At 37.1% G+C, this 18,699-nt stretch overlaps 1 protein-coding gene and 31 non-coding genes across 32 annotated transcripts in view; 19 read left to right on the top strand and 13 right to left on the bottom strand.

The window, feature by feature from the left end:
* Positions 1–17,540, top strand: part of cfap74 (cilia and flagella associated protein 74) — a 73,966-nt gene extending 56,426 nt beyond the window's left edge. Inside the window, exons 27-42 of the mRNA XM_077725494.1 lie at positions 3,063–3,236; positions 4,125–4,258; positions 4,325–4,577; positions 5,374–5,502; positions 5,570–5,691; positions 6,209–6,343; positions 6,463–6,575; positions 6,724–6,779; positions 9,398–9,517; positions 9,615–9,770; positions 9,862–10,000; positions 11,693–11,847; positions 11,954–12,077; positions 12,958–13,076; positions 16,089–16,223; positions 16,763–17,540. Coding sequence (XP_077581620.1) covers positions 3,063–3,236; positions 4,125–4,258; positions 4,325–4,577; positions 5,374–5,502; positions 5,570–5,691; positions 6,209–6,343; positions 6,463–6,575; positions 6,724–6,779; positions 9,398–9,517; positions 9,615–9,770; positions 9,862–10,000; positions 11,693–11,847; positions 11,954–12,077; positions 12,958–13,076; positions 16,089–16,223; positions 16,763–16,867 — 2,169 coding nt within the window. The 3' untranslated portion in view covers positions 16,868–17,540. The remainder of the gene's footprint in view (positions 1–3,062; positions 3,237–4,124; positions 4,259–4,324; positions 4,578–5,373; positions 5,503–5,569; positions 5,692–6,208; positions 6,344–6,462; positions 6,576–6,723; positions 6,780–9,397; positions 9,518–9,614; positions 9,771–9,861; positions 10,001–11,692; positions 11,848–11,953; positions 12,078–12,957; positions 13,077–16,088; positions 16,224–16,762) is intronic.
* On the bottom strand, positions 419–500 carry trnas-uga (transfer RNA serine (anticodon UGA)). The gene has a single exon. It is a non-coding gene; the product is annotated as a tRNA-Ser (tRNA).
* Positions 592–673, bottom strand: trnas-aga (transfer RNA serine (anticodon AGA)). The gene has a single exon. It is a non-coding gene; the product is annotated as a tRNA-Ser (tRNA).
* Positions 780–861, bottom strand: trnas-aga (transfer RNA serine (anticodon AGA)). The gene has a single exon. It is a non-coding gene; the product is annotated as a tRNA-Ser (tRNA).
* Positions 968–1,049, bottom strand: trnas-aga (transfer RNA serine (anticodon AGA)). The gene has a single exon. It is a non-coding gene; the product is annotated as a tRNA-Ser (tRNA).
* On the bottom strand, positions 1,156–1,237 carry trnas-aga (transfer RNA serine (anticodon AGA)). The gene has a single exon. It is a non-coding gene; the product is annotated as a tRNA-Ser (tRNA).
* Positions 1,344–1,425, bottom strand: trnas-aga (transfer RNA serine (anticodon AGA)). The gene has a single exon. It is a non-coding gene; the product is annotated as a tRNA-Ser (tRNA).
* Positions 1,794–1,875, bottom strand: trnas-aga (transfer RNA serine (anticodon AGA)). Its single transcript has one exon. It is a non-coding gene; the product is annotated as a tRNA-Ser (tRNA).
* On the bottom strand, positions 1,982–2,063 carry trnas-uga (transfer RNA serine (anticodon UGA)). Its single transcript has one exon. It is a non-coding gene; the product is annotated as a tRNA-Ser (tRNA).
* trnas-aga (transfer RNA serine (anticodon AGA)) lies at positions 2,170–2,251 on the bottom strand. The gene has a single exon. It is a non-coding gene; the product is annotated as a tRNA-Ser (tRNA).
* trnas-aga (transfer RNA serine (anticodon AGA)) lies at positions 2,358–2,439 on the bottom strand. The gene has a single exon. It is a non-coding gene; the product is annotated as a tRNA-Ser (tRNA).
* On the bottom strand, positions 2,544–2,625 carry trnas-aga (transfer RNA serine (anticodon AGA)). The gene has a single exon. It is a non-coding gene; the product is annotated as a tRNA-Ser (tRNA).
* On the bottom strand, positions 2,731–2,812 carry trnas-uga (transfer RNA serine (anticodon UGA)). Its single transcript has one exon. It is a non-coding gene; the product is annotated as a tRNA-Ser (tRNA).
* trnap-agg (transfer RNA proline (anticodon AGG)) lies at positions 2,919–3,000 on the bottom strand. Its single transcript has one exon. It is a non-coding gene; the product is annotated as a tRNA-Pro (tRNA).
* On the top strand, positions 10,307–10,388 carry trnas-aga (transfer RNA serine (anticodon AGA)). Its single transcript has one exon. It is a non-coding gene; the product is annotated as a tRNA-Ser (tRNA).
* trnas-uga (transfer RNA serine (anticodon UGA)) lies at positions 10,484–10,565 on the top strand. Its single transcript has one exon. It is a non-coding gene; the product is annotated as a tRNA-Ser (tRNA).
* On the top strand, positions 10,662–10,743 carry trnas-aga (transfer RNA serine (anticodon AGA)). Its single transcript has one exon. It is a non-coding gene; the product is annotated as a tRNA-Ser (tRNA).
* On the top strand, positions 11,017–11,098 carry trnas-uga (transfer RNA serine (anticodon UGA)). The gene has a single exon. It is a non-coding gene; the product is annotated as a tRNA-Ser (tRNA).
* trnas-uga (transfer RNA serine (anticodon UGA)) lies at positions 11,195–11,276 on the top strand. The gene has a single exon. It is a non-coding gene; the product is annotated as a tRNA-Ser (tRNA).
* trnas-uga (transfer RNA serine (anticodon UGA)) lies at positions 11,372–11,453 on the top strand. The gene has a single exon. It is a non-coding gene; the product is annotated as a tRNA-Ser (tRNA).
* On the top strand, positions 11,550–11,631 carry trnas-aga (transfer RNA serine (anticodon AGA)). Its single transcript has one exon. It is a non-coding gene; the product is annotated as a tRNA-Ser (tRNA).
* trnas-uga (transfer RNA serine (anticodon UGA)) lies at positions 13,165–13,246 on the top strand. Its single transcript has one exon. It is a non-coding gene; the product is annotated as a tRNA-Ser (tRNA).
* Positions 13,537–13,618, top strand: trnas-aga (transfer RNA serine (anticodon AGA)). Its single transcript has one exon. It is a non-coding gene; the product is annotated as a tRNA-Ser (tRNA).
* trnas-uga (transfer RNA serine (anticodon UGA)) lies at positions 13,717–13,798 on the top strand. Its single transcript has one exon. It is a non-coding gene; the product is annotated as a tRNA-Ser (tRNA).
* trnas-aga (transfer RNA serine (anticodon AGA)) lies at positions 14,085–14,166 on the top strand. The gene has a single exon. It is a non-coding gene; the product is annotated as a tRNA-Ser (tRNA).
* trnas-aga (transfer RNA serine (anticodon AGA)) lies at positions 14,265–14,346 on the top strand. Its single transcript has one exon. It is a non-coding gene; the product is annotated as a tRNA-Ser (tRNA).
* Positions 14,453–14,534, top strand: trnas-aga (transfer RNA serine (anticodon AGA)). The gene has a single exon. It is a non-coding gene; the product is annotated as a tRNA-Ser (tRNA).
* On the top strand, positions 14,631–14,712 carry trnas-aga (transfer RNA serine (anticodon AGA)). Its single transcript has one exon. It is a non-coding gene; the product is annotated as a tRNA-Ser (tRNA).
* On the top strand, positions 14,824–14,905 carry trnas-uga (transfer RNA serine (anticodon UGA)). Its single transcript has one exon. It is a non-coding gene; the product is annotated as a tRNA-Ser (tRNA).
* Positions 15,251–15,332, top strand: trnas-aga (transfer RNA serine (anticodon AGA)). The gene has a single exon. It is a non-coding gene; the product is annotated as a tRNA-Ser (tRNA).
* Positions 15,679–15,760, top strand: trnap-agg (transfer RNA proline (anticodon AGG)). The gene has a single exon. It is a non-coding gene; the product is annotated as a tRNA-Pro (tRNA).
* trnas-aga (transfer RNA serine (anticodon AGA)) lies at positions 15,867–15,948 on the top strand. Its single transcript has one exon. It is a non-coding gene; the product is annotated as a tRNA-Ser (tRNA).
* Positions 17,541–18,699: the final 1,159 nt, after the last annotated feature.

Below are 18,699 nucleotides of genomic sequence, written 5' to 3'. Positions count from 1 at the left end.
CTAGAAGTCTTTTTTTGTTTGGCAAAATGGCCGGCCACTTTCTCCAAAGCCTGCACGGACAAGTAGGGGCCAAGTAGCCAGAAATAGGACCAGGATGTTCCTGTGGAGCAGCAACATGTCGTCTATAAGCCCGAAGCTCCTGCTATTAAAGCATGTACACACAAGCGAGTGCACGTATATTGTTATAAGGTCGAGAACCGACATAACCCCCAGCGTTAGGTTAGAACTTTATTATAGCTTGAATTATTCTACTAATTGAGTTCATTCATTAAAATAAATATTATGTAGGTCCTTTAATGGAATAGACTAATGTGAACAGTAATACTGTATTTTCATGACTGTACAAAATGCACCTAAGAATGATAATGCTAACATTAGCAGCAACCAATAAACATAGCTAACGTAATAAAATGAACACCGTTGTTGGCAGGATTCGAACCTACGAGGGGACACCCCAATGGATTTCAAGTCCATCGCCTTAACCACTCGGCCACAACAACCTCATATGTATAATTTTGTGCTAGTTTCGCCACGTAACATCAGCAGCAACAATTGAACCAATGAGCATTGATTACTTTACAAAATGAATTTCGTTGTCGGCAGGATTTGAACCTGCGAGGGGAGACCCCAATGGATTTCTAGTCCATCGCCTTAACCACTCGGCCACAACAACCCCATATGTAGGTTTTTGTACTAGTTTCAGAACCTAACTATGATAATGCTAATATTAGCAGCAAATATTGAACCAATTAACATAGGTAACTTTACAAAATGCAGTTCGTTGTTGGCAGGATTTGAACCTGCGAGGGGAGACCCCAATGGATTTCTAGTCCATCGCCTTAACCACTCGGCCACAACAACTCCATCTGTGGAACTTTGTGCTAATTTCAGAACCTAAGAATGATCATGCTAACATTAGCAGCAAAGATTGAAACAATGTACATAGATTACTTTACAAAATGTACTTCGTTGCTGACAGGATTCGAACCTGCGAGGGGAGACCCCAATGGATTTCTAGTCCATCGCCTTAACCACTCAGCCACAACAACCCCATATGTAGGTTTCTGTACTAGTTTCAGAACCTAACTATGATAATGCTCACATTAGCAGCAAAGATTGAACAAATGTACATAGTTTACTTTACAAAACGTACTTCGTTGCTGACAGGATTTGAACCTGCGAGGGGAGACCCTAATGGATTTCTAGTCCATCGCCTTAACCACTCGGCCACAACAACCCCATCTGCGGTGCTCTGTGTTAATTTCAGCACCTAACAATGATAATGCTAACATTAGCAGCAAAGATTGAACCAATAAACATAGCTAACTTTTCAAAATGAACTTCATTGCTGGCAGGATTCGAACCTGCAAGCGGAGACCCCAATGGATTTCTAGTCCATCGCCTTAACCACTCGGCCACAACAACCTACTCTGTGATTTCTGGTGCTAATTTCAGAACCCAAGTAGGATAATGCTAACATTTGCAGCAGAGATTGAACCAAGAAACATAGCTTACTCTACAAAAGACATTTCGTTGCTGGCAGGATTCAAACCTTCGAGGGGAGACCCCAAAGGATGTCTAATCCATTGCCTTAACCACTTGGCCACAACAACCCCATATTAGGTTCTCTGTACTAGTTTCAGAACCTAACTATGATAAGGCTAACATTAGCAGACACACAACAACTCCATCTTTGGTCGTGTGTGCTAATTCTATCATCTGATAACAACAATGCAAACATTAGCAACAATGTTTGAACCAATAAGCACAGTTAACTTTACAAAATTCACTGTCGTTGTTGGCAGGATTCGAACCTGCGAGGGGAGACCCCAATGGATTTCTAGACCATCGCCTTAACCACTCGGCCACAACAACTGACTCTGTGGTGTTCTGTGCTAATTTCAGAACTGAAGAATGATAATGTTAAAACAAGCAGAATCAATTGAACCAATAAAAATAGCTTACTCTACAAGAGACATTTCGTTGCTGGCAGGATTCGAACCTGCGAGGGGAGACCCCAATGGATTTCAAGTCCATCGCCTTAACCACTCGGCCACAACAACTACATTTGTGTCATACTGTGCTAATTTTAGAAGCTAAGAATTATAACGCTAACATTAGCATTAACAATTGAACCAATATACATAGAGTACTTTACAAAATGTACTTCGTTGTTGGCAGGATTCGAAACTGCGAGGGGAGACCCCAATGGATTTCTAGTCCATCGCCTTAACCACTCGGCCACAACAACCCCATGTATAGTTTTCTGTACTAGTTTCATAACCTAACTATGATAATGCTAACATTAGCAGCAAAGATTGAACCAATGTACATAGATTACTTTACAAAATGTACTTAGTTGTTGGCAGGATTCGAACCTACGAGGGGAGACCCCAATGGATTTCTAGTCCATCGCCTTAACCACTCGGCCACAACAACCCCATATGTAGTTTTGTACTAGTTTCAGAACCTAACTATGATAATGATAACATTAGCAGCAAAGATTGAATCAATGTACATAGATTACTTTACAAAATGTACCTCGTTGTCGGCAGGATTCGAACCTACGAGGGGAGACCCCAATGGATTTCTAGTCCAACGCCTTAACCACTCGGCCACAACAACCCCATATGTAGTTTTGTACTAGTTTCAGAACCTAACTATGATAATTTTTAACATTAGCAGCAAAGATTGAACCAATGTACATAGATTACTTTACAAAATACACTTCGTTGTCGGCAGGATTCGAACCTACGAGGGGAAACCCCAACGGATTTCAAGTCCATCGCCTTAACCACTCGGCCACAACAACTCACTCTGTGTGTCTTGGTGCTAATTTCAGAACCCAAGTAGGATAATGCTAGCATTTGCAGCAGAGATTGAACCAATAAACATAGCTTACTCTACAAAAGACATTTCATTGCTGGCAGGATTCTAACCTGCGAGGGGAGACCCCAAAGGATTCCTAGTCCATCGCCTTAACCACTCTGCCACAACAACCCCAACTGTGATATATGTAAGCCAAATGTATAAAATGGTCAATGTTTTTGAACTGTTTCCAGGTGCAGCCTGTCACTTACACAGTTCAAGCAATTGTGACATCATCAGACTTAAACTTTGACCAGAGCGAGGTGGATTTTGGTTATTGTTCAATTTACCAGTCAGTCAAGACCAGTGTTCGCCTAACCAACATGTCTCTACTACCTCAAGAGTTTGGCTTTGTTGGTCTTCCAGAGGTAGGCTTACTACATCTAAATAGTACAAAATAAACAAAAAAAACACTTCACAAATTTCAACTGCATGCCCCTACATTATAAAATTCACATACAGTCAATGTAGATTTCAATGTACTACATACAACTGCAAACCCTAACCCGCACTGATGGTTAAAATGGAATCACACTTTGTAATGTGCTCTGTTATTTTTGTAAATGCCAATTACTGTAATTTCCAGGTTGTAAAACACATTTGTGCCCTGCAATTGTTCTGGCCACCCATTCATTCTTTGTTATTTTTCGTTATTTTTCGTTGTTTTTCGTTGTTTTTCGTTATTTTTTGTTGTTTTTCGTTATTTTTTCATTATTTTTTGGTTATTTTTGTTATTTATTGTTTTTTTTCGTTATCTTTTGTTATTTTTCGTTATTTTTGTTATTTTTCGTTATTTTTTGTCATTTTTCGCATTTTTTTCGTTGTTTTTCATTTGTTTTTCGTTGTATTTTCATTATTTTTTGTTGTTTTTTCATTATTTTTCGTTAATTTTTTTTCTTTTTTGTTATCTTTCGTTATTTTTGTTATTTTTCGTAATTTTTTCTTTGTTTTTCATTTATTTTTCGTTGTTTTTTTTTCATAATTTTTCATTATTTTTTTGCTATGTTTCGCTATTTTTCAGTGGCCGCAAAAGGCCTTCCTTTTACAAGTTATTATTCACATAGAAACCGAGTTTTTGGAACACTATCCCAAATCTAAAACCTCATTTGCATTGGAGCATATGACAACACAAGACTTTTTTATCAAAAAATAATAATTTTAACAAACAAAAGAGAACCTGTAAACAAGCCACTGAGGATAAAGTATCCACTTATGATCCAAAAATGGTGTTAATCATGTTTCTTTATTTTCTTTAGTTTATTGACGTCCAGCCTAACGATGGATACGGCACTCTTCTCCCACAAGAAACACTAGAGGTCGACATTATTTTCAGTGCCAACAAAGCAAAAGAATACCGTTTCCATCTCAGCTGCAAGTCAGGAATTAACAGGTTCGAACCATGTCCTCTGAATGACCACTTTAAGAACAATAATATCACCAACACATTTGTTTTCAGAGTTTTTCCCCTGGCTTGCCGTGCTATGGGTGTCTGCCCAACACTGGCACTATCCCATTCCCTGGTACAGTTCGGACCAACGGCCGTGGGCGACCACTCCACCGCTCTCATTTACCTCACTTATAACCAAACCGTCCAAAACCAGTCTAAACAACGAACGTCATCCGCCGGGGCCAGGTTATTTTCCTTCACCCCACCTCAAGACTCCAGCATCAGGATAACTCCAGCAGCAGGTCGCCTACTACCTGGGAAGGTAAAATGTCTTGTCTTACACTGTTAGGACGCCCTCTACTGGAATACTATCACAAGTGGATATATTAGGATCAAAATATTGCAGTGTTTTCCAACCGTTTTTGCATTACAAAACACATAAAAAGGCTGGAAATATTATGATTTAATAGTTAGTCACCTATATTTATTTCATAAAGTCATTTTTATGAAAGTTTTATCCAAACAAATGAAAGAAACACAAAATAGCATTCCGACCCGAATATTAGATGATGTTTTTTTGCATTGAAATAAGACTGTCGTCTTAAATTCGCGGTCTAGACATTATATCCATGCCAAATAATGCTAGATGGCGCCATATATTATTAAAGGGAATGCTCAACACTGTTAGTTAATGTAGTTATTGCAGTTATGTGGTTTTAGCACAGTATAGTATATAATTTGCATTTATATATATATATATATATATATATATATATATATATATATATATATATATATATATATATATATATATATATATATATATATATATATATATATATATATATATATATATATATATATATATATATATATATATATATATATATATATATATATATATATATATATATATATATATATATATATATATATATATATATATATATATATATATATATATATATATATTTATATAATATATGGCCTTATTTTTCATCATATTTATACTTAGATATCCATTTTAACGGCATTTAACATCTAGCCATCGCTCAGAGTACAGCAATATTATACTGCTAAATAGTGAACATATTTTTTGACTTGTTCTTTCAATCCAGAGATGTTTAGTCTTGGTCACATTCAAACCCAAGCTGGAAGATCGTCTTATTAAAGAAGAAGCCACTCGTCTTCTTCTTAAAGCTAAACAAACCAATGAGGAAGACAGTAAAAAACTCCTTGAAGAGCAGGTAGGTAATCCTGTATGTAGTTGATAAATAAAGACCAATAGTACTAATATAATTCATATTTTTAAAGGCAAAAAGGGAGGCGGAGCCTAGCAAAGGGAAGAAATTATCCAAAACCAGCAAAATGTCCGAGTTTTCCACTAAATTTGCTAGACCAATAGAAACACAAACTTCAGACAACATCGAGGCAGGGTAAGGATTGTTCTAACCCAGGGGTGTCAAACTTTGGTCTGCGGGCCGAATACATCTTAATTTGAGATCAAGCGGGCCGGACGAGTAAACTCATTGCAAAATTACATAGAACTAACAATAAGCCCACTTTTTTTCCTTTGTATTAGTCACTAATACTAATAATTAGTGCAAGGAATAAGTAAATTATCAAAATTTTTATTAAAAGAATTTTCCTTTTACATTATGAACAACATATTATGAACAAGACAATAACATAAGAACATAAATAAATGTCAATTCATGTTGTCTACACGTACTAAAACACTGCGCCCCTAGCGGATAATACAAGAACTACAAAATTTAAAGACAATTCATATTTTTTTATACAATGCAGCTTTCTTCCCCGGGCCGTACCAAACCACCAGACGGGCAGGATCCGGCCCGCGGGACGTATGTTTGACACCCCTGTTTAACCAAAATAATGACTTGTTTTTGAATGCTAAATATGTATTTGCTCCCACTGGATTTTTATTTGGAGAGGTCAAAGGTTCGAGGAGGCAAGGGCCTCTCTACTACACTCCTTCACATCACGCTATAACGAGTACACCATCCCCTGCTTTGTGTCCGATGGAGATCCCCCAGAGGAAGATCGGCAAGCCCAACCAACATGGAGGTAAATAAGCTAATTTTATCTAATTATTCTTGGTATTATTTAAAAATACAAATCATTGAATGTATACATTTTGCCATGTATACCACATTTACTGTCTACCATGTAATGTCTGTCCTTAGTACTCTTAATACTCTCTACTTGAAGCTGCAATGCCCTGCTGTACAGCCCCCACTAGTGGTGGTCTCTAGTAATATTAGAAATTATGCACTGGATTTCCAGCAAGTAGCAGTTGGTGAGTGTTTTGTCGTATTGGGGTGTCAAATGTTTGGTTCGTGGGCTACATTCAGGTCAACTTGATCTCATGTGGGTCAGATTATTTTGTTTTTGACCCAAAAAGTTAATTTATGTAATCTTTGTTTTTCGACCCTTTCATTTTTTAGGAGAGAAAGTGATTAAAAGGTTTTCTGTGCAGAACATTTCGGAGGAATCTTTAGAGGTACTATTTTTTATTATCATTCCAAATTTTATTTATATATATATATATATATATATATATATATATATATATATATATATATATATATATATATATATATATATATATATATATATATATATATATATATATATATATATATATATATATATATATATATATATATATATATATATATATATATATATATATATATATATATATATATATATATATATATATATATATATATATATATATATATATATATATATATATATATATATATATATATATATATATATATATATATATATATATATATATATATATATATATACATATACATATACATATACATACACATACACATACACATACACATACACATACACATACACATACACATACACATACACATACACATACACATACACATACACATACACATACACATACACATACACATACACATACACATACACATACACATACACATACACATACACATACACATACACATACACATACACATACACATACACATACACATACACATACACATACACATACACATACACATACACATACACATACACATACACATACACATACACATACACATATATATATATATATATATATATATATATATATATATATATATATATATATATATATATATATATATATATATATATATATATATATATATATATATATATATATATATATATATATATATATACAGAGTAGTATTATATGTATGGATGACAGCAAAGTTTAAATTGATTTCTACAAATGGATAATTATCTTTAAAAAAAACTTTTTGCACGGCAACGCGCTCGTAACATAACATAAACAAATTTAAATGAACTTTGATTATGATACAGACACTCAAAAATAAGTTTAATCTAACCTTACACTAAACTTAATTCTAATTTTGTTTTCAATTTCGATACCTTTCTTCTCCCGGGTTGGCTCTATTGGCCCCGCCTCCATCCTATCGAGGGTTGTTTGCTTTTGTATTCCTTTCAAAATATTCCGAAAATGATGCACACAAATGTCCTCACAATAGGATAGCACACGACTACTTGCTAACGAGAAGTAGTATATACGCCATTCGCAATGACTAACGGGGAAAATGCAATACTCCGCCCAGTGCTCGTATATCAAAATTTGTCTCATATCTCAAGATAAATATGTGCTCATATGTATCAAGAGTCTATACATAGTGGCCATGATGTTCTTCTTATGAGCAGCCTCTCGCGTCCGCGATCGTATATCAAAATTTGGCTCATATCTCAAGATAAATATGTGCTCAAAATTTTACTCATAGCTCAAATCGCTCGTATGTCGGGGCACTCTTATGTCGAGGTACCACTGTATTCTTAATTTGACATATGATGTTCTTATGAGCAGCCTCTGGCTTCCGCTATCTGCTCGTATATCAAAATTTGTCTCTTATCTCAAGATAAATATGTGTTCAAAATTTTACCCGTATCTCAAATGACTCGTATGTCGAGGCACTCTTATGTCGAGGCACTCTTATGTCGAGGTACCACTGTATTCTTAATTTGACATATGTTTCTTCTTTTTCCAAATCCAAATTACTTTATGTAACACATGTCTATACATATATATTTATATATAAATATACACATGTTGATAGGTTCATTAATAATTACCCTTCTTTGTAATTATCAATAACTGGAGGCAGACATCTTATTCAATTATTGACATTTAATTAAATAGATTGGATCACAGATAAGAACCTTAAGGGAAGATACATCTTCAAAAGTATCCTCTCGAACAGTATTTCACGTACGGCTTTAAGGCATTTGGATAAAAACAATCAGGCCTTCATTTGACCTAACAATCGTATAACAATTACATAAAGAAAGACTGAAGTGCGTCACGAGGTATGGCCACTAACACTATGCAGAAACAACATCTTTGTTATTGGCCAGTGACCCTGGCTCCGTTGCAAAAGAGAACAACCGATCTCGAAACCCCAGATTTGGGTGAGTTGCTGTATAAACAATACTTGGATAAGAAGTCCAGGTGAGAGAGGACTTGAAGAATGTTTATGACCTCAAGCACTTTAGGAATAATAAGAGAATGATTTAACAAAGAAATGAATTCCTACAAATATATGTATAATAGTAATACAGAATAAACCCAACAATTCCCTTCAAAATATTCCAAAAAATATACACACAAATGTCCTCACAATAAGATAGCACACGACTACTTGCCAACGAGGAGTAGTATACACTCCATTCGCAATGACTAACGTAGAAAAAAAATGCTAAGCTCCGCCCAGTGCTCGTAGAGACATTACAAAGAGGGAGTTGCGGGGAGAGACACAGTGTCCATAATGTTCTTATGAGCAGCCTCAAACATCCGCTATCTGCTCGTATATCAAAATTTGTCTCTTATCTCAAGATAAATATGTGCTCAAAATTTTACTCGTGTCTCAAATTACTCGTATGTCGGGGCACTCTTATGTCGAGATACCACTGTATTCTTAATTTGACATGTGTTTCTTCTTTGTGCGAATCCAAATTACTTTATGTATCACACACATGTCTATACATATATATTGATATATAAATATATACACATTTATTTTCAAGCTGAGATCTTCACTACTGGATATATACGGCCCATTTTTACTTCTCAATGCTCTGAGAGCCATTGGACCTGGAGAAAAACACACCCTGGCATTGGCCTTCTGTCCTACACTGGAAAAAAAGGTACAATTATTAAACCAAACAACATTTGCAAAGTTATAACAGTTATTACTCGACAGAAAGACTTCAACCATAAGATGTTATATCTCCTACTGTTTAGTACTGCGAGACCTTGGAGGTTCGTTGTCATAAGATGACCCTTGCTGTGACTCTAAGGGGTGAGGGAGTTGTACCTGCAATCACTTTCTCCCATTCTGGAGGTCTTTTGGACTTTGGCTATGTTCTGGAGAAGGAATGTACCTCACATGTCCTGAAGGCAAGGTTAAAGTTGATAGTTTTCATGCCTTCTGGGTAAGAACTGCAAGTTTTGTTGTTTGTTTTTAACATTGACTTGTTGTTGATTGTAGCTCCAGAACAGTTCTACTGTTGCGGTGGGTTTTAAGGCTATGTTGTACAGTCTCTTGCCATTTGAAACTCGGTGTGCTGATGAGAGAGTGGGCCTACTGTTGGGAGGTTATACCGACTCCAAAATCCAGCCAGTTGTTGGTAAGTAAATGAATGGGTTATTAAGTACTTCAATAAGTGGTTTTGTATTTTGTAATAAAAAAAAAAAAAAAATGAGTAAGATGCAGAAGCATGCTAGCATTATCATTCTTAGATAACCTAATGGACACAGTTGTTGTAGCTGAGTGGTTAAGGCGATGGACTTGTAATTTATTGGTGTCTCCCGTCCTAGGTTCGAATCCTGCCAACAAACAAGGTGTTTTCCTATTGTTGATTGGTGCCATCATTTATGCTCATCATAGCAGAAGTGGGTTAGCATTATTATTCTTAGATAATTGTATCAGTACAGTTGTTGTGGCCGAGTGGTTAAGGCGATGGACTAGAAATCCATTGGGGTGTCCCCTCGTAGGTTCGAATCCTGCCAACAACGGAGGTCATTTCCTATTGTTGATTGGTGCCATCATTGCTGCTAATCGTAGCAGATTTATTTTAACTTTATAATTTTTAGATTACAGAATAAGCACAGTTGTTGTGGCCGAGTGGTTAAGGCGATGGACTTGAAATCCATTGGGGTCTCCCCTCGTATATTCGAATCCTGCCAACAACGACAGTGTTTTTCTGAATGTTTATTGGTGCCATCATTGCTGCTAATCATAGCAGAAGTATTTTAGCATTGTCATTCTTAGACTGTAATTTCAATACAGTTGTTGTGGCCGAGTGGTTAAGGCGATGGACTAGAAATCCATTGGGATCTCCCCTCGTAGGTTCGAATCCTGCCAACAACGACAGTGTTTTTCGAAATGTTGATTGGTGCCACCATTTCTGGTAGTTGTAAATGAAGTATCTTAGCATTATCATTTTTAGATTATCGTATCAGTGTAATTTTTGTGGCCGAGTGGTTAAGGCGATGGACTTGAAATCCATTGGGGTCACACCACATAGGTTCAAATCGTGCCAACAATGCCGGTCTTTACCTATTGTTGATTGGTGCCATCATTGCTGCTTATCGTAGCAGATTTATTTTAACTTTATAATTTTTAGATTACAGAATTAGCACAGTTGTTGTGGCCGAGTGGTTAAGGCGATGGACTTGAAATCCATTGGGGTCTCCCCTCGTAGGTTCGAATCCTGCCAACAACGACAGTGTTTTTCTGAATGTTGATTGGTGCCATCATTGCTGCTAATCATAGCAGAGGTATATTAACATTATTATTCTTAGATTGTCATATCTGTACGGTTGTTGTGGCCGAGTGGTTAAGGCGATGGACTTGAAATCCATTGGGGTCTCCCCTCGTAGGTTCGAATCCTGCCAGCAACGTAGGAATTTTCCTATTGTTGATTGGTGCCGTCATTTCTGCTAATCATAGCAGAAGTATATTAGCATTATTATTCTTAGATTGTCATATCTGTACGGTTGTTGTGGCCGAGTGGTTAAGGCGGTGGACTTGAATTCCATTGGGGTCTCCCCTCGTAGGTTCAAATCCTGCCAACAACGTCAGTGTTTTTCTAAATGTCTATAGGTGCCATCATTGCTGCTAATCGTAGCACATTTATTTTATTGTTATCATTCTTAGACATTCACACTAACACAGTTGTTGTGGCCGAGTGGTTAAGGCGATGGACTAGAAATCCATTGGGGTTTCCCCTCGTAGGTTCCAATCCTGCCAGCAACGGAGTTACTTTTCCAAAAGTGGTAAATATGGTAATACAGTGGTCATTATCTTTTGTCTACAGGGACCCAGAACTACAATGGACTTAGTGTTTTCAGTGTTTTGCCTGTGGAGGGAAGCATTGCTGCAAAACAAAGCCAGGATGTCATTGTCACCTTTCACCCTGATCACCCGTCTGTCAACTATTCCGATCAACTCACCATTGAACTTGTCAATAAGGTCAATAACAGCGATACACAATTGAGACCAACAAGTTTTTCAACCTTTGTTTGGGGTATTTCAGCCAAAATATTCATATTAAGAGTGGTTCTGTTTTTGGTCCTAGAGTAAACTGTGTGTTCTGGATCTGAAGGGGAGGGCATCCTCACACAATATGTATTTACAAGGTGGAGACCCTCTCACAGTTCCGATTGAATCCCTTCTACCGCCGCTAATAGCAAGTCAACACGGTATGTTACCTTCTGTGTTCTTCTCTGTTCTTCTGCGATGATATTTTTGCAAAGATGACTTTTAACTGAGGTTGCAGTTCCGTAACCTATTTTGCTAAATTGTCATCTGGTCACCTGATTAGAGGCTGGTGAGTTTTCATCCCTGCAACTCCATTGGTCAGAAGAATCATAGAATGTTGCATTTGTGTTTCAGCTAGTTGCATTGTTGCTTTGGTCTATACCAGTGATTTTCAAACTTTTTTGGCCACCGCCCCCTTCACCGCCGGGCCAAAATGCCAACGCCCCCCTCTTTACCCCTTTCCAACGAACGAAGCTTAAATAAATAGAAGACAGGCGCCTCAGATATTATTCGCTAATTTCGTTTCTTTTAATAGACCAATGCGCAGTTCACCTCGAATCATAAAAATTGATAGCTGATGCATTAAGCCGGTCGCTGTGCGCATACGTCTGTGGTTAAGCGTTGCCGGCGCGCTATTGTGTGCTCCTCTGCGGCTGACCGGATGGTGGTGGTTTCCCCAGTCGCCTGCATCGACGATAAACTCGCGACAATTAGTGATATACGGTATATGCGCGCTGCTCGTGAGCGCTCGAGCAGACAACGTTTCTTGTTTCAATAAAGCTTGTTTTTTGTCGACTTTTTATTACAGACAATCAATTTTTCCGGTCTTTCTACAAACACCAACGTCACATTTTACTGTAATTGCTCCATCGCCCCCTTCACTATTTCAACGCCCCCCATTCGCCTGTTTATTCGTCAGCGCCCCCCTGAAAGTTCACACCGCCCCCCGAGGGGCGGTACCGCCCACTTTGAAAACCACTGGTCTATACCGTTCATTTTGTGACATTTTTCCTTCCATGGTTCTTTGTTCTACCCCACCAGGACCATCTGAGGACACAGAAATCCCAGTCCTGATCACACTGCGAGCCAGCTATAACATGGGGATCATCAGACCTGCAGTCAGAGAGCTTCAAGTAGGCTGCATAAGGGCCAGCAAGAAGGTAGTGGTCTCATTCATGTAATCATAAGCTAAAGCAAGGGTGTGGTGAAACCCAAGACTGGTTCAAAGCACTTTTAGTGGTAGGTCGAGTTGTTGTGGCCGAGTGGTTAAGGCGATGGACTTGAAATCCATTGGGGTTTCCCCTCGTAGGTTCGAATCCTGCCAACAACCAAGTACATTTTGTAAAGTAAGCTATGTTTGTTGTTTCAAGCATTGCTGCTAATGTTAGCATTTTCATTGTTAGCTGCTAAAATTAGCAATGAGAGTAACAGATGGAGTAGTTGTGGCCGAGCGGTTAAGGCGATGGACTCGATAACCTTTGGGGTCTCCCTTTGTAGGTTTGAAAGCTGCCTGCCAACGATGAAATATGTCTTGTAAACAAAGCTGTGTTTATACTTTGTTGCGAATGTTAGTATTATCATTTTTAGTGGCAAAAAATAGCCCAGGTTATAACAGGTGGAGTTGTTGTGGCCGAGTGGTTAAGGCGATGGACTAGAAATCCATTGGGGTCTCCCCTCGTAGGTTCGAATCCTGCCAACAACGAAATATGTTCTGTGAACAGAGCTGTGTTCATACTTAGTTGCGAATGTTAGCATTATCATTCTTAGCTGCTAAAATTAGCACTATACAGTACAAATGTAGTTGTTGTGGCCGAGTGGTTAAGGCGATGGACTTGAAATCCATTGGGGTTTCCCCTCGTAGGTTCGAATCCTGCCAACAACGAAGTACATATTGTAAAGTAAGCTATGTTTGTTGTTTCAACCATTGCCACTAATGTTAGCATTTTCATTGTTAGCTGCTAAAATTAGCAATGAGAGTCACAGATGAGGTAGTTGTGGCCGAGCGGTAAAGGCGATGGACTAGATAACCATTGGGGTCTCCCTCCGTAGGTTTGAAAGCTGCCAACGATGAAATATGTCTTTTAAACAAAGCTGTGTTTATACTTTGTTGCGAATGTTAGTATTATCATTTTTAGTGGCAAAAATTAGCCCAGACTACAACAGGCGGAGTTGTTGTGGCCGAGTGGTTAAGGCGATGGACTAGAAATCCATTGGGGTCTCCCCTCGTAGGTTCGAATCCTGCCAACAACGAAATATGTTTTGTGAACATAGCTGTGTTCATACTTTGTTGCGAATGTTAGCATTATCATTCTTAGCTGCTAAAATTAGCACTATGCAGTACAGATGTAGTTGTTGTGGCCGAGTGGTTAAGGCGATGGACTAGAAATCCATTGGGGTCTCCCCTCGTAGGTTCGAATCCTGCCAACAACGGAGTGAATTTTGTAAAGTTAACTGTGTTTATGGGTTCAAAGATTTTTGCTAATGTTTGCATTGTTGTTATCAGATGATAGAATTAGCACACACTACTACATATGGAGTTGTTGTGGCCGAGTGGTTAAGGCGATGGACTAGAAATCTATTGGGGTCTCCCCTCGTAGGTTCAAATCCTGCCAACAACGTCAGTGTTTTTCTAAATGTCTATAGGTGCCATCATTGCTGCTAATCGTAGCACATTTATTTTATTGTTATCATTCTTAGACATTCACACTAACACAGTTGTTGTGGCCGAGTGGTTAAGGCGATGGACTAGAAATCCATTGGGGTTTCCCCTCGTAGGTTCGAATCCTGCCAGCAACGGAGTTACTTTTCCAAAAGTGGTAAATATGGTAATACAGTGGTCATTATCTTTTGTCTAATTGTAGCAGAAGTATATTAACATTATCATTCTTGGATGCCAATATTAGCACAGTTGTTGTGACCGAGTGGTTAAGGTGATGGACTTGAAATCCATTGGGGTCCCCCCTCGTAGGTTCGAATCCTGCCAACAACGACAGTGTTTTTCTGAATGTTGATTGGTGCCATCATTACTGCTAATCATAGCAGAGGTATATTAACATTATCATTCTTAGATTAATAGATCAGCACAGTTGTTGTGGCCGAGTGGTTAAGGCAATGGACTAGAAATCCATTGGTGTCTCCCCTCGTATGTTCAAAACCTCCCAACAATGAGTTCACTTTTGAAGTTAACTTTGTTTATTGGTTCAACCAATTCTTCCCATTTCTTATTCTTACAACAACATAGGTGTTTTTCGAAATGTTGATTGGTGCCACCATTGCTGCTAATCGTAGCAAAAGTATGTTAGCGTTATCATTCTTAAGCTCCCATATCCGTATAGTTGTTGTGGCCGAGTGGTTAAGGCGATGGACTAGAAATCCATTGGGGTCTCCCCTCGTATGTTTGAATCCTGCCAACAATGAGTTCTCTTTTGAAGTTAACTTTGTTTATTGGTTCAACCAATTCTTCGCATTTCTCATTCTTACCCGCTAAATTTAGCACAGAAGCCTATAGATGTAGTTGTTTTATAAAAAAAAATTATAAAATTTTTATAAAATTAGCACAGAGTATCACAGATAGAGCTGTTGTGGCCGAGTGGTTAGGGCGATGGACTAGAACTCCATTGGGATCTCCCTTCGTAGGTTCGAAGCCTGCCAACGACGAGGTGTATTTTGTAAAGTTAGCTATGTTTATTGGTTCAATTGCTGATGCTAATGTTAGCGTTATAATTCTTAGCTGCTAAAATTTGCACTGAAAACATAGATGGAGTTGTTGTGGCCGAGTGGTTAAAGCGATAGACTAGGAATCCATTGGGGTCTCCCCGCGTAGGTTTGAATCCTGCCAGCAACAAAGTTCATTTTGAAAAGTTAGCAATCTTTATTGGTCCAAGCTTTGCTGCTAATGTTAGCATCATAAATGTTAGGTGCCAAAACTAGCACTGGTACTCACAGGTGGTGTTGTTGTGGCCGAGTGGTTAAGGCGATGGACTAGAAATCCGTTGGGGTCTCCCCTCGTAGGTTCGAATCCTGCCAACAACGAATTGAATTTTCTAAAGTTACTTATGTTTATTCCCTCAATTCTTGATGCTAATTTTAGCATTGTTGTTCTTAGCTGCTGAAATTAGCACAAATTATCACAGGTGCAGTTGTTGATTGCTTGGTTTTGCCAACCAATACAGGGCACTGAATTTCAGTGGGACAACCTAGCATCTCTACAGCAGAAGGGCTTCAATGTGGACCCCAGCAAAATTAATGTAGAGGCAGGAACCAAGTGCACCATCAAACTTACATGGACACCCCAGAGTGGACATAAGGTTAGTGGATTACTCTTTTATTTTGCTTAGAGTTAACCCAGGGGTGTCAAACTCCCTTTGGTCTGCGGGCCGAATACATCTTAATTTGAGATCTGGTGGGCCGGACCAGTAAACTCATTGCAAAATGACATAGAACTAACAATAAGCTTACTTTTTTCCTTTGTATTAGTCATTAACACTAATAATTAGTCCAAAGAATGAGTCAATTATCAAAATGTTTATTAACAGAATTTTCCTTTTACATTATGAACAATATATTATGAATAAGAGAATAACATAGGAACATAATGAAATGTCTATTCATGTTGTCTGCACGTACTAAAACACTGCGCCCCTAGCGGATAATACAAGAACTACAAATTTTAAAGAAAATTTAGTAATTTTTTTTATACAATCCATCTTTCTTCCCCGGGCCGTACCAAACCACCAGACGGGCCGGATCCGGCCCGTGGGCCGTATGTTTGACACCCCTGTGTTAACCACAAGTTTATCATCAAAACAGCATTGAAATATGCTACCAACAATGTGTTGTGTTTCAGCCTAATCAAGTTGTGCAGATGTGTGCGCCTCTCACAATCAAAGGAGAGGAAACCAGTGTATACAACGTCACCCTTATGGCTTTAGTCTCTACTAACATGAACTGATGGATTAATTCCTGTCTGTAAATGATAATATTTTACTTAAATAAGGTAGTTAATACAGGTGAAGCTATCACCATTGCACAGAGGGTTTTTGTACTAAAATTGGACTCACCTGTTTTCTTACATGGTTGTTTCTTTACAATAAAGAATGAACACATTTCTCAGATTGAGAAAATATATCGGCATCAGGTAATATTATTGTCTTTTAAATGTGACATTTTTAAAGTGATCTTAAAGCTGCTTTATGTTGTATGGAGTTTTTATTTCTTGTATAACCAACAGGGGGCAGTTTTTAACTAGGAAAAAGTTTACTGTTTAACTGGGAAGGACATATTTAAACAAAAAGAGAAGTACAAAAAGCGCAAAAGTGAAGTGGTAAACGTCATCTGGAACGAATTCAACTGTGCAATGAGGGTACTTTGTCAAAATTATATTTTTACCATGTCATAGAAGAATTTCAAGAGGTATGTGTATTTTAGGATGTTTTTTGTGTATTCTGTGTATGTGATGCATCAAAACTGTTTGACAGATTTTTTTAAATCTCAGATTACAAATGTACAGTTGCTTTATGTTTTTTTTTCATGTGGCCAACATAAATTATATATAATAAATGCATTTATTTCTGAAATGTTCAGTGTTGAGAATGCAGTTTTGATTGAAAGTATGTTCATTTGAAATCCACTGAGTTAATAAAAGACTGTTTTTTTGTGCAGATTTCACGGCGACATTGTAATCTGACATTGAAAAATTCTGGGATTAAGGTATGTTGGATCAGTATTCTTTCTTGTTTATGAGATAAAGCTGTTTGGTTTTATTGGGCAATGCAATCTGGATTATGTCTTCATAGATAATGTCACACAAATCTACCGTATTTTCACGACTATAAGGTGCACTTAAAAGTCTTAAATTTTCTCCAAAATAGACGGTGCACCTTATAATACAGTGCGCCTTATATGTGGAAAAAAATGTCATTCATTGAGGGTGCGCCTTATAATGCGGTGCGCCTTATAGTCGTGAAAATACAGTAATTTCTGTGTTGAAATCAGGCGCGTCTTGCTTTATATTCCCTTGCTGAAATGATTAAATACTCAATTTCGGTAGTTTATGGCAAGTATAATCCCAAATCTGCAGAGGATTTCCAACTTTTCAAATTTAACTGCCTGACTCCAAAATCAAATAGTTAATTAAAGACTTTTCAATCAAGTATCTTTTTCATGAATAATTTTAAAGTTTACAGTTTTAAAGTTCCTTACTGTAGCTGCAGTGAAGGTTTTATAGCCATAAAATAGTTTTTGCTGAAGGCATCACTAGGGAACTCACAGACCGCCACTGAATTTTGCTGACACAGGTTTAAGAATGTTTCTAATGAAGCTAAAATTAGACAAATTGACACTGTAGTTTGTCTTCTTGAGTTTATGTATATTTATATATATTATATATAAGCTAATGTGTTGCAGCTGTAGGTGCAGTGAAGGTTTTCTAGCCCTAAAATTGTTTTTGCTGAACGCGTCAATAGGAAATTCACGGATCGCGACTAAATTTTGCAGACTCAGGTTTAACATTGTTACTAATGAACCAAAAATTAGACAAATTGACACTGTATTTTTTTCTTCTTGAGTATATATATATATATATATATATATATATATATATATATATATATATATATATATATATATATATATATATATATATATATATATATATATATATATATATATATATATATATATATATATATATATATATATATATATATATATATATATATATATATATATATATATATATATATATATATATATATATATATTTATATATTTTTTATAAGCTAA

This window comes from Stigmatopora nigra, chromosome 1 (assembly GCF_051989575.1).
Source record: "Stigmatopora nigra isolate UIUO_SnigA chromosome 1, RoL_Snig_1.1, whole genome shotgun sequence".
Lineage (NCBI taxonomy): Eukaryota > Metazoa > Chordata > Actinopteri > Syngnathiformes > Syngnathidae > Stigmatopora > Stigmatopora nigra.
This window is presented reverse-complemented; position numbering and strand designations above follow the sequence as displayed.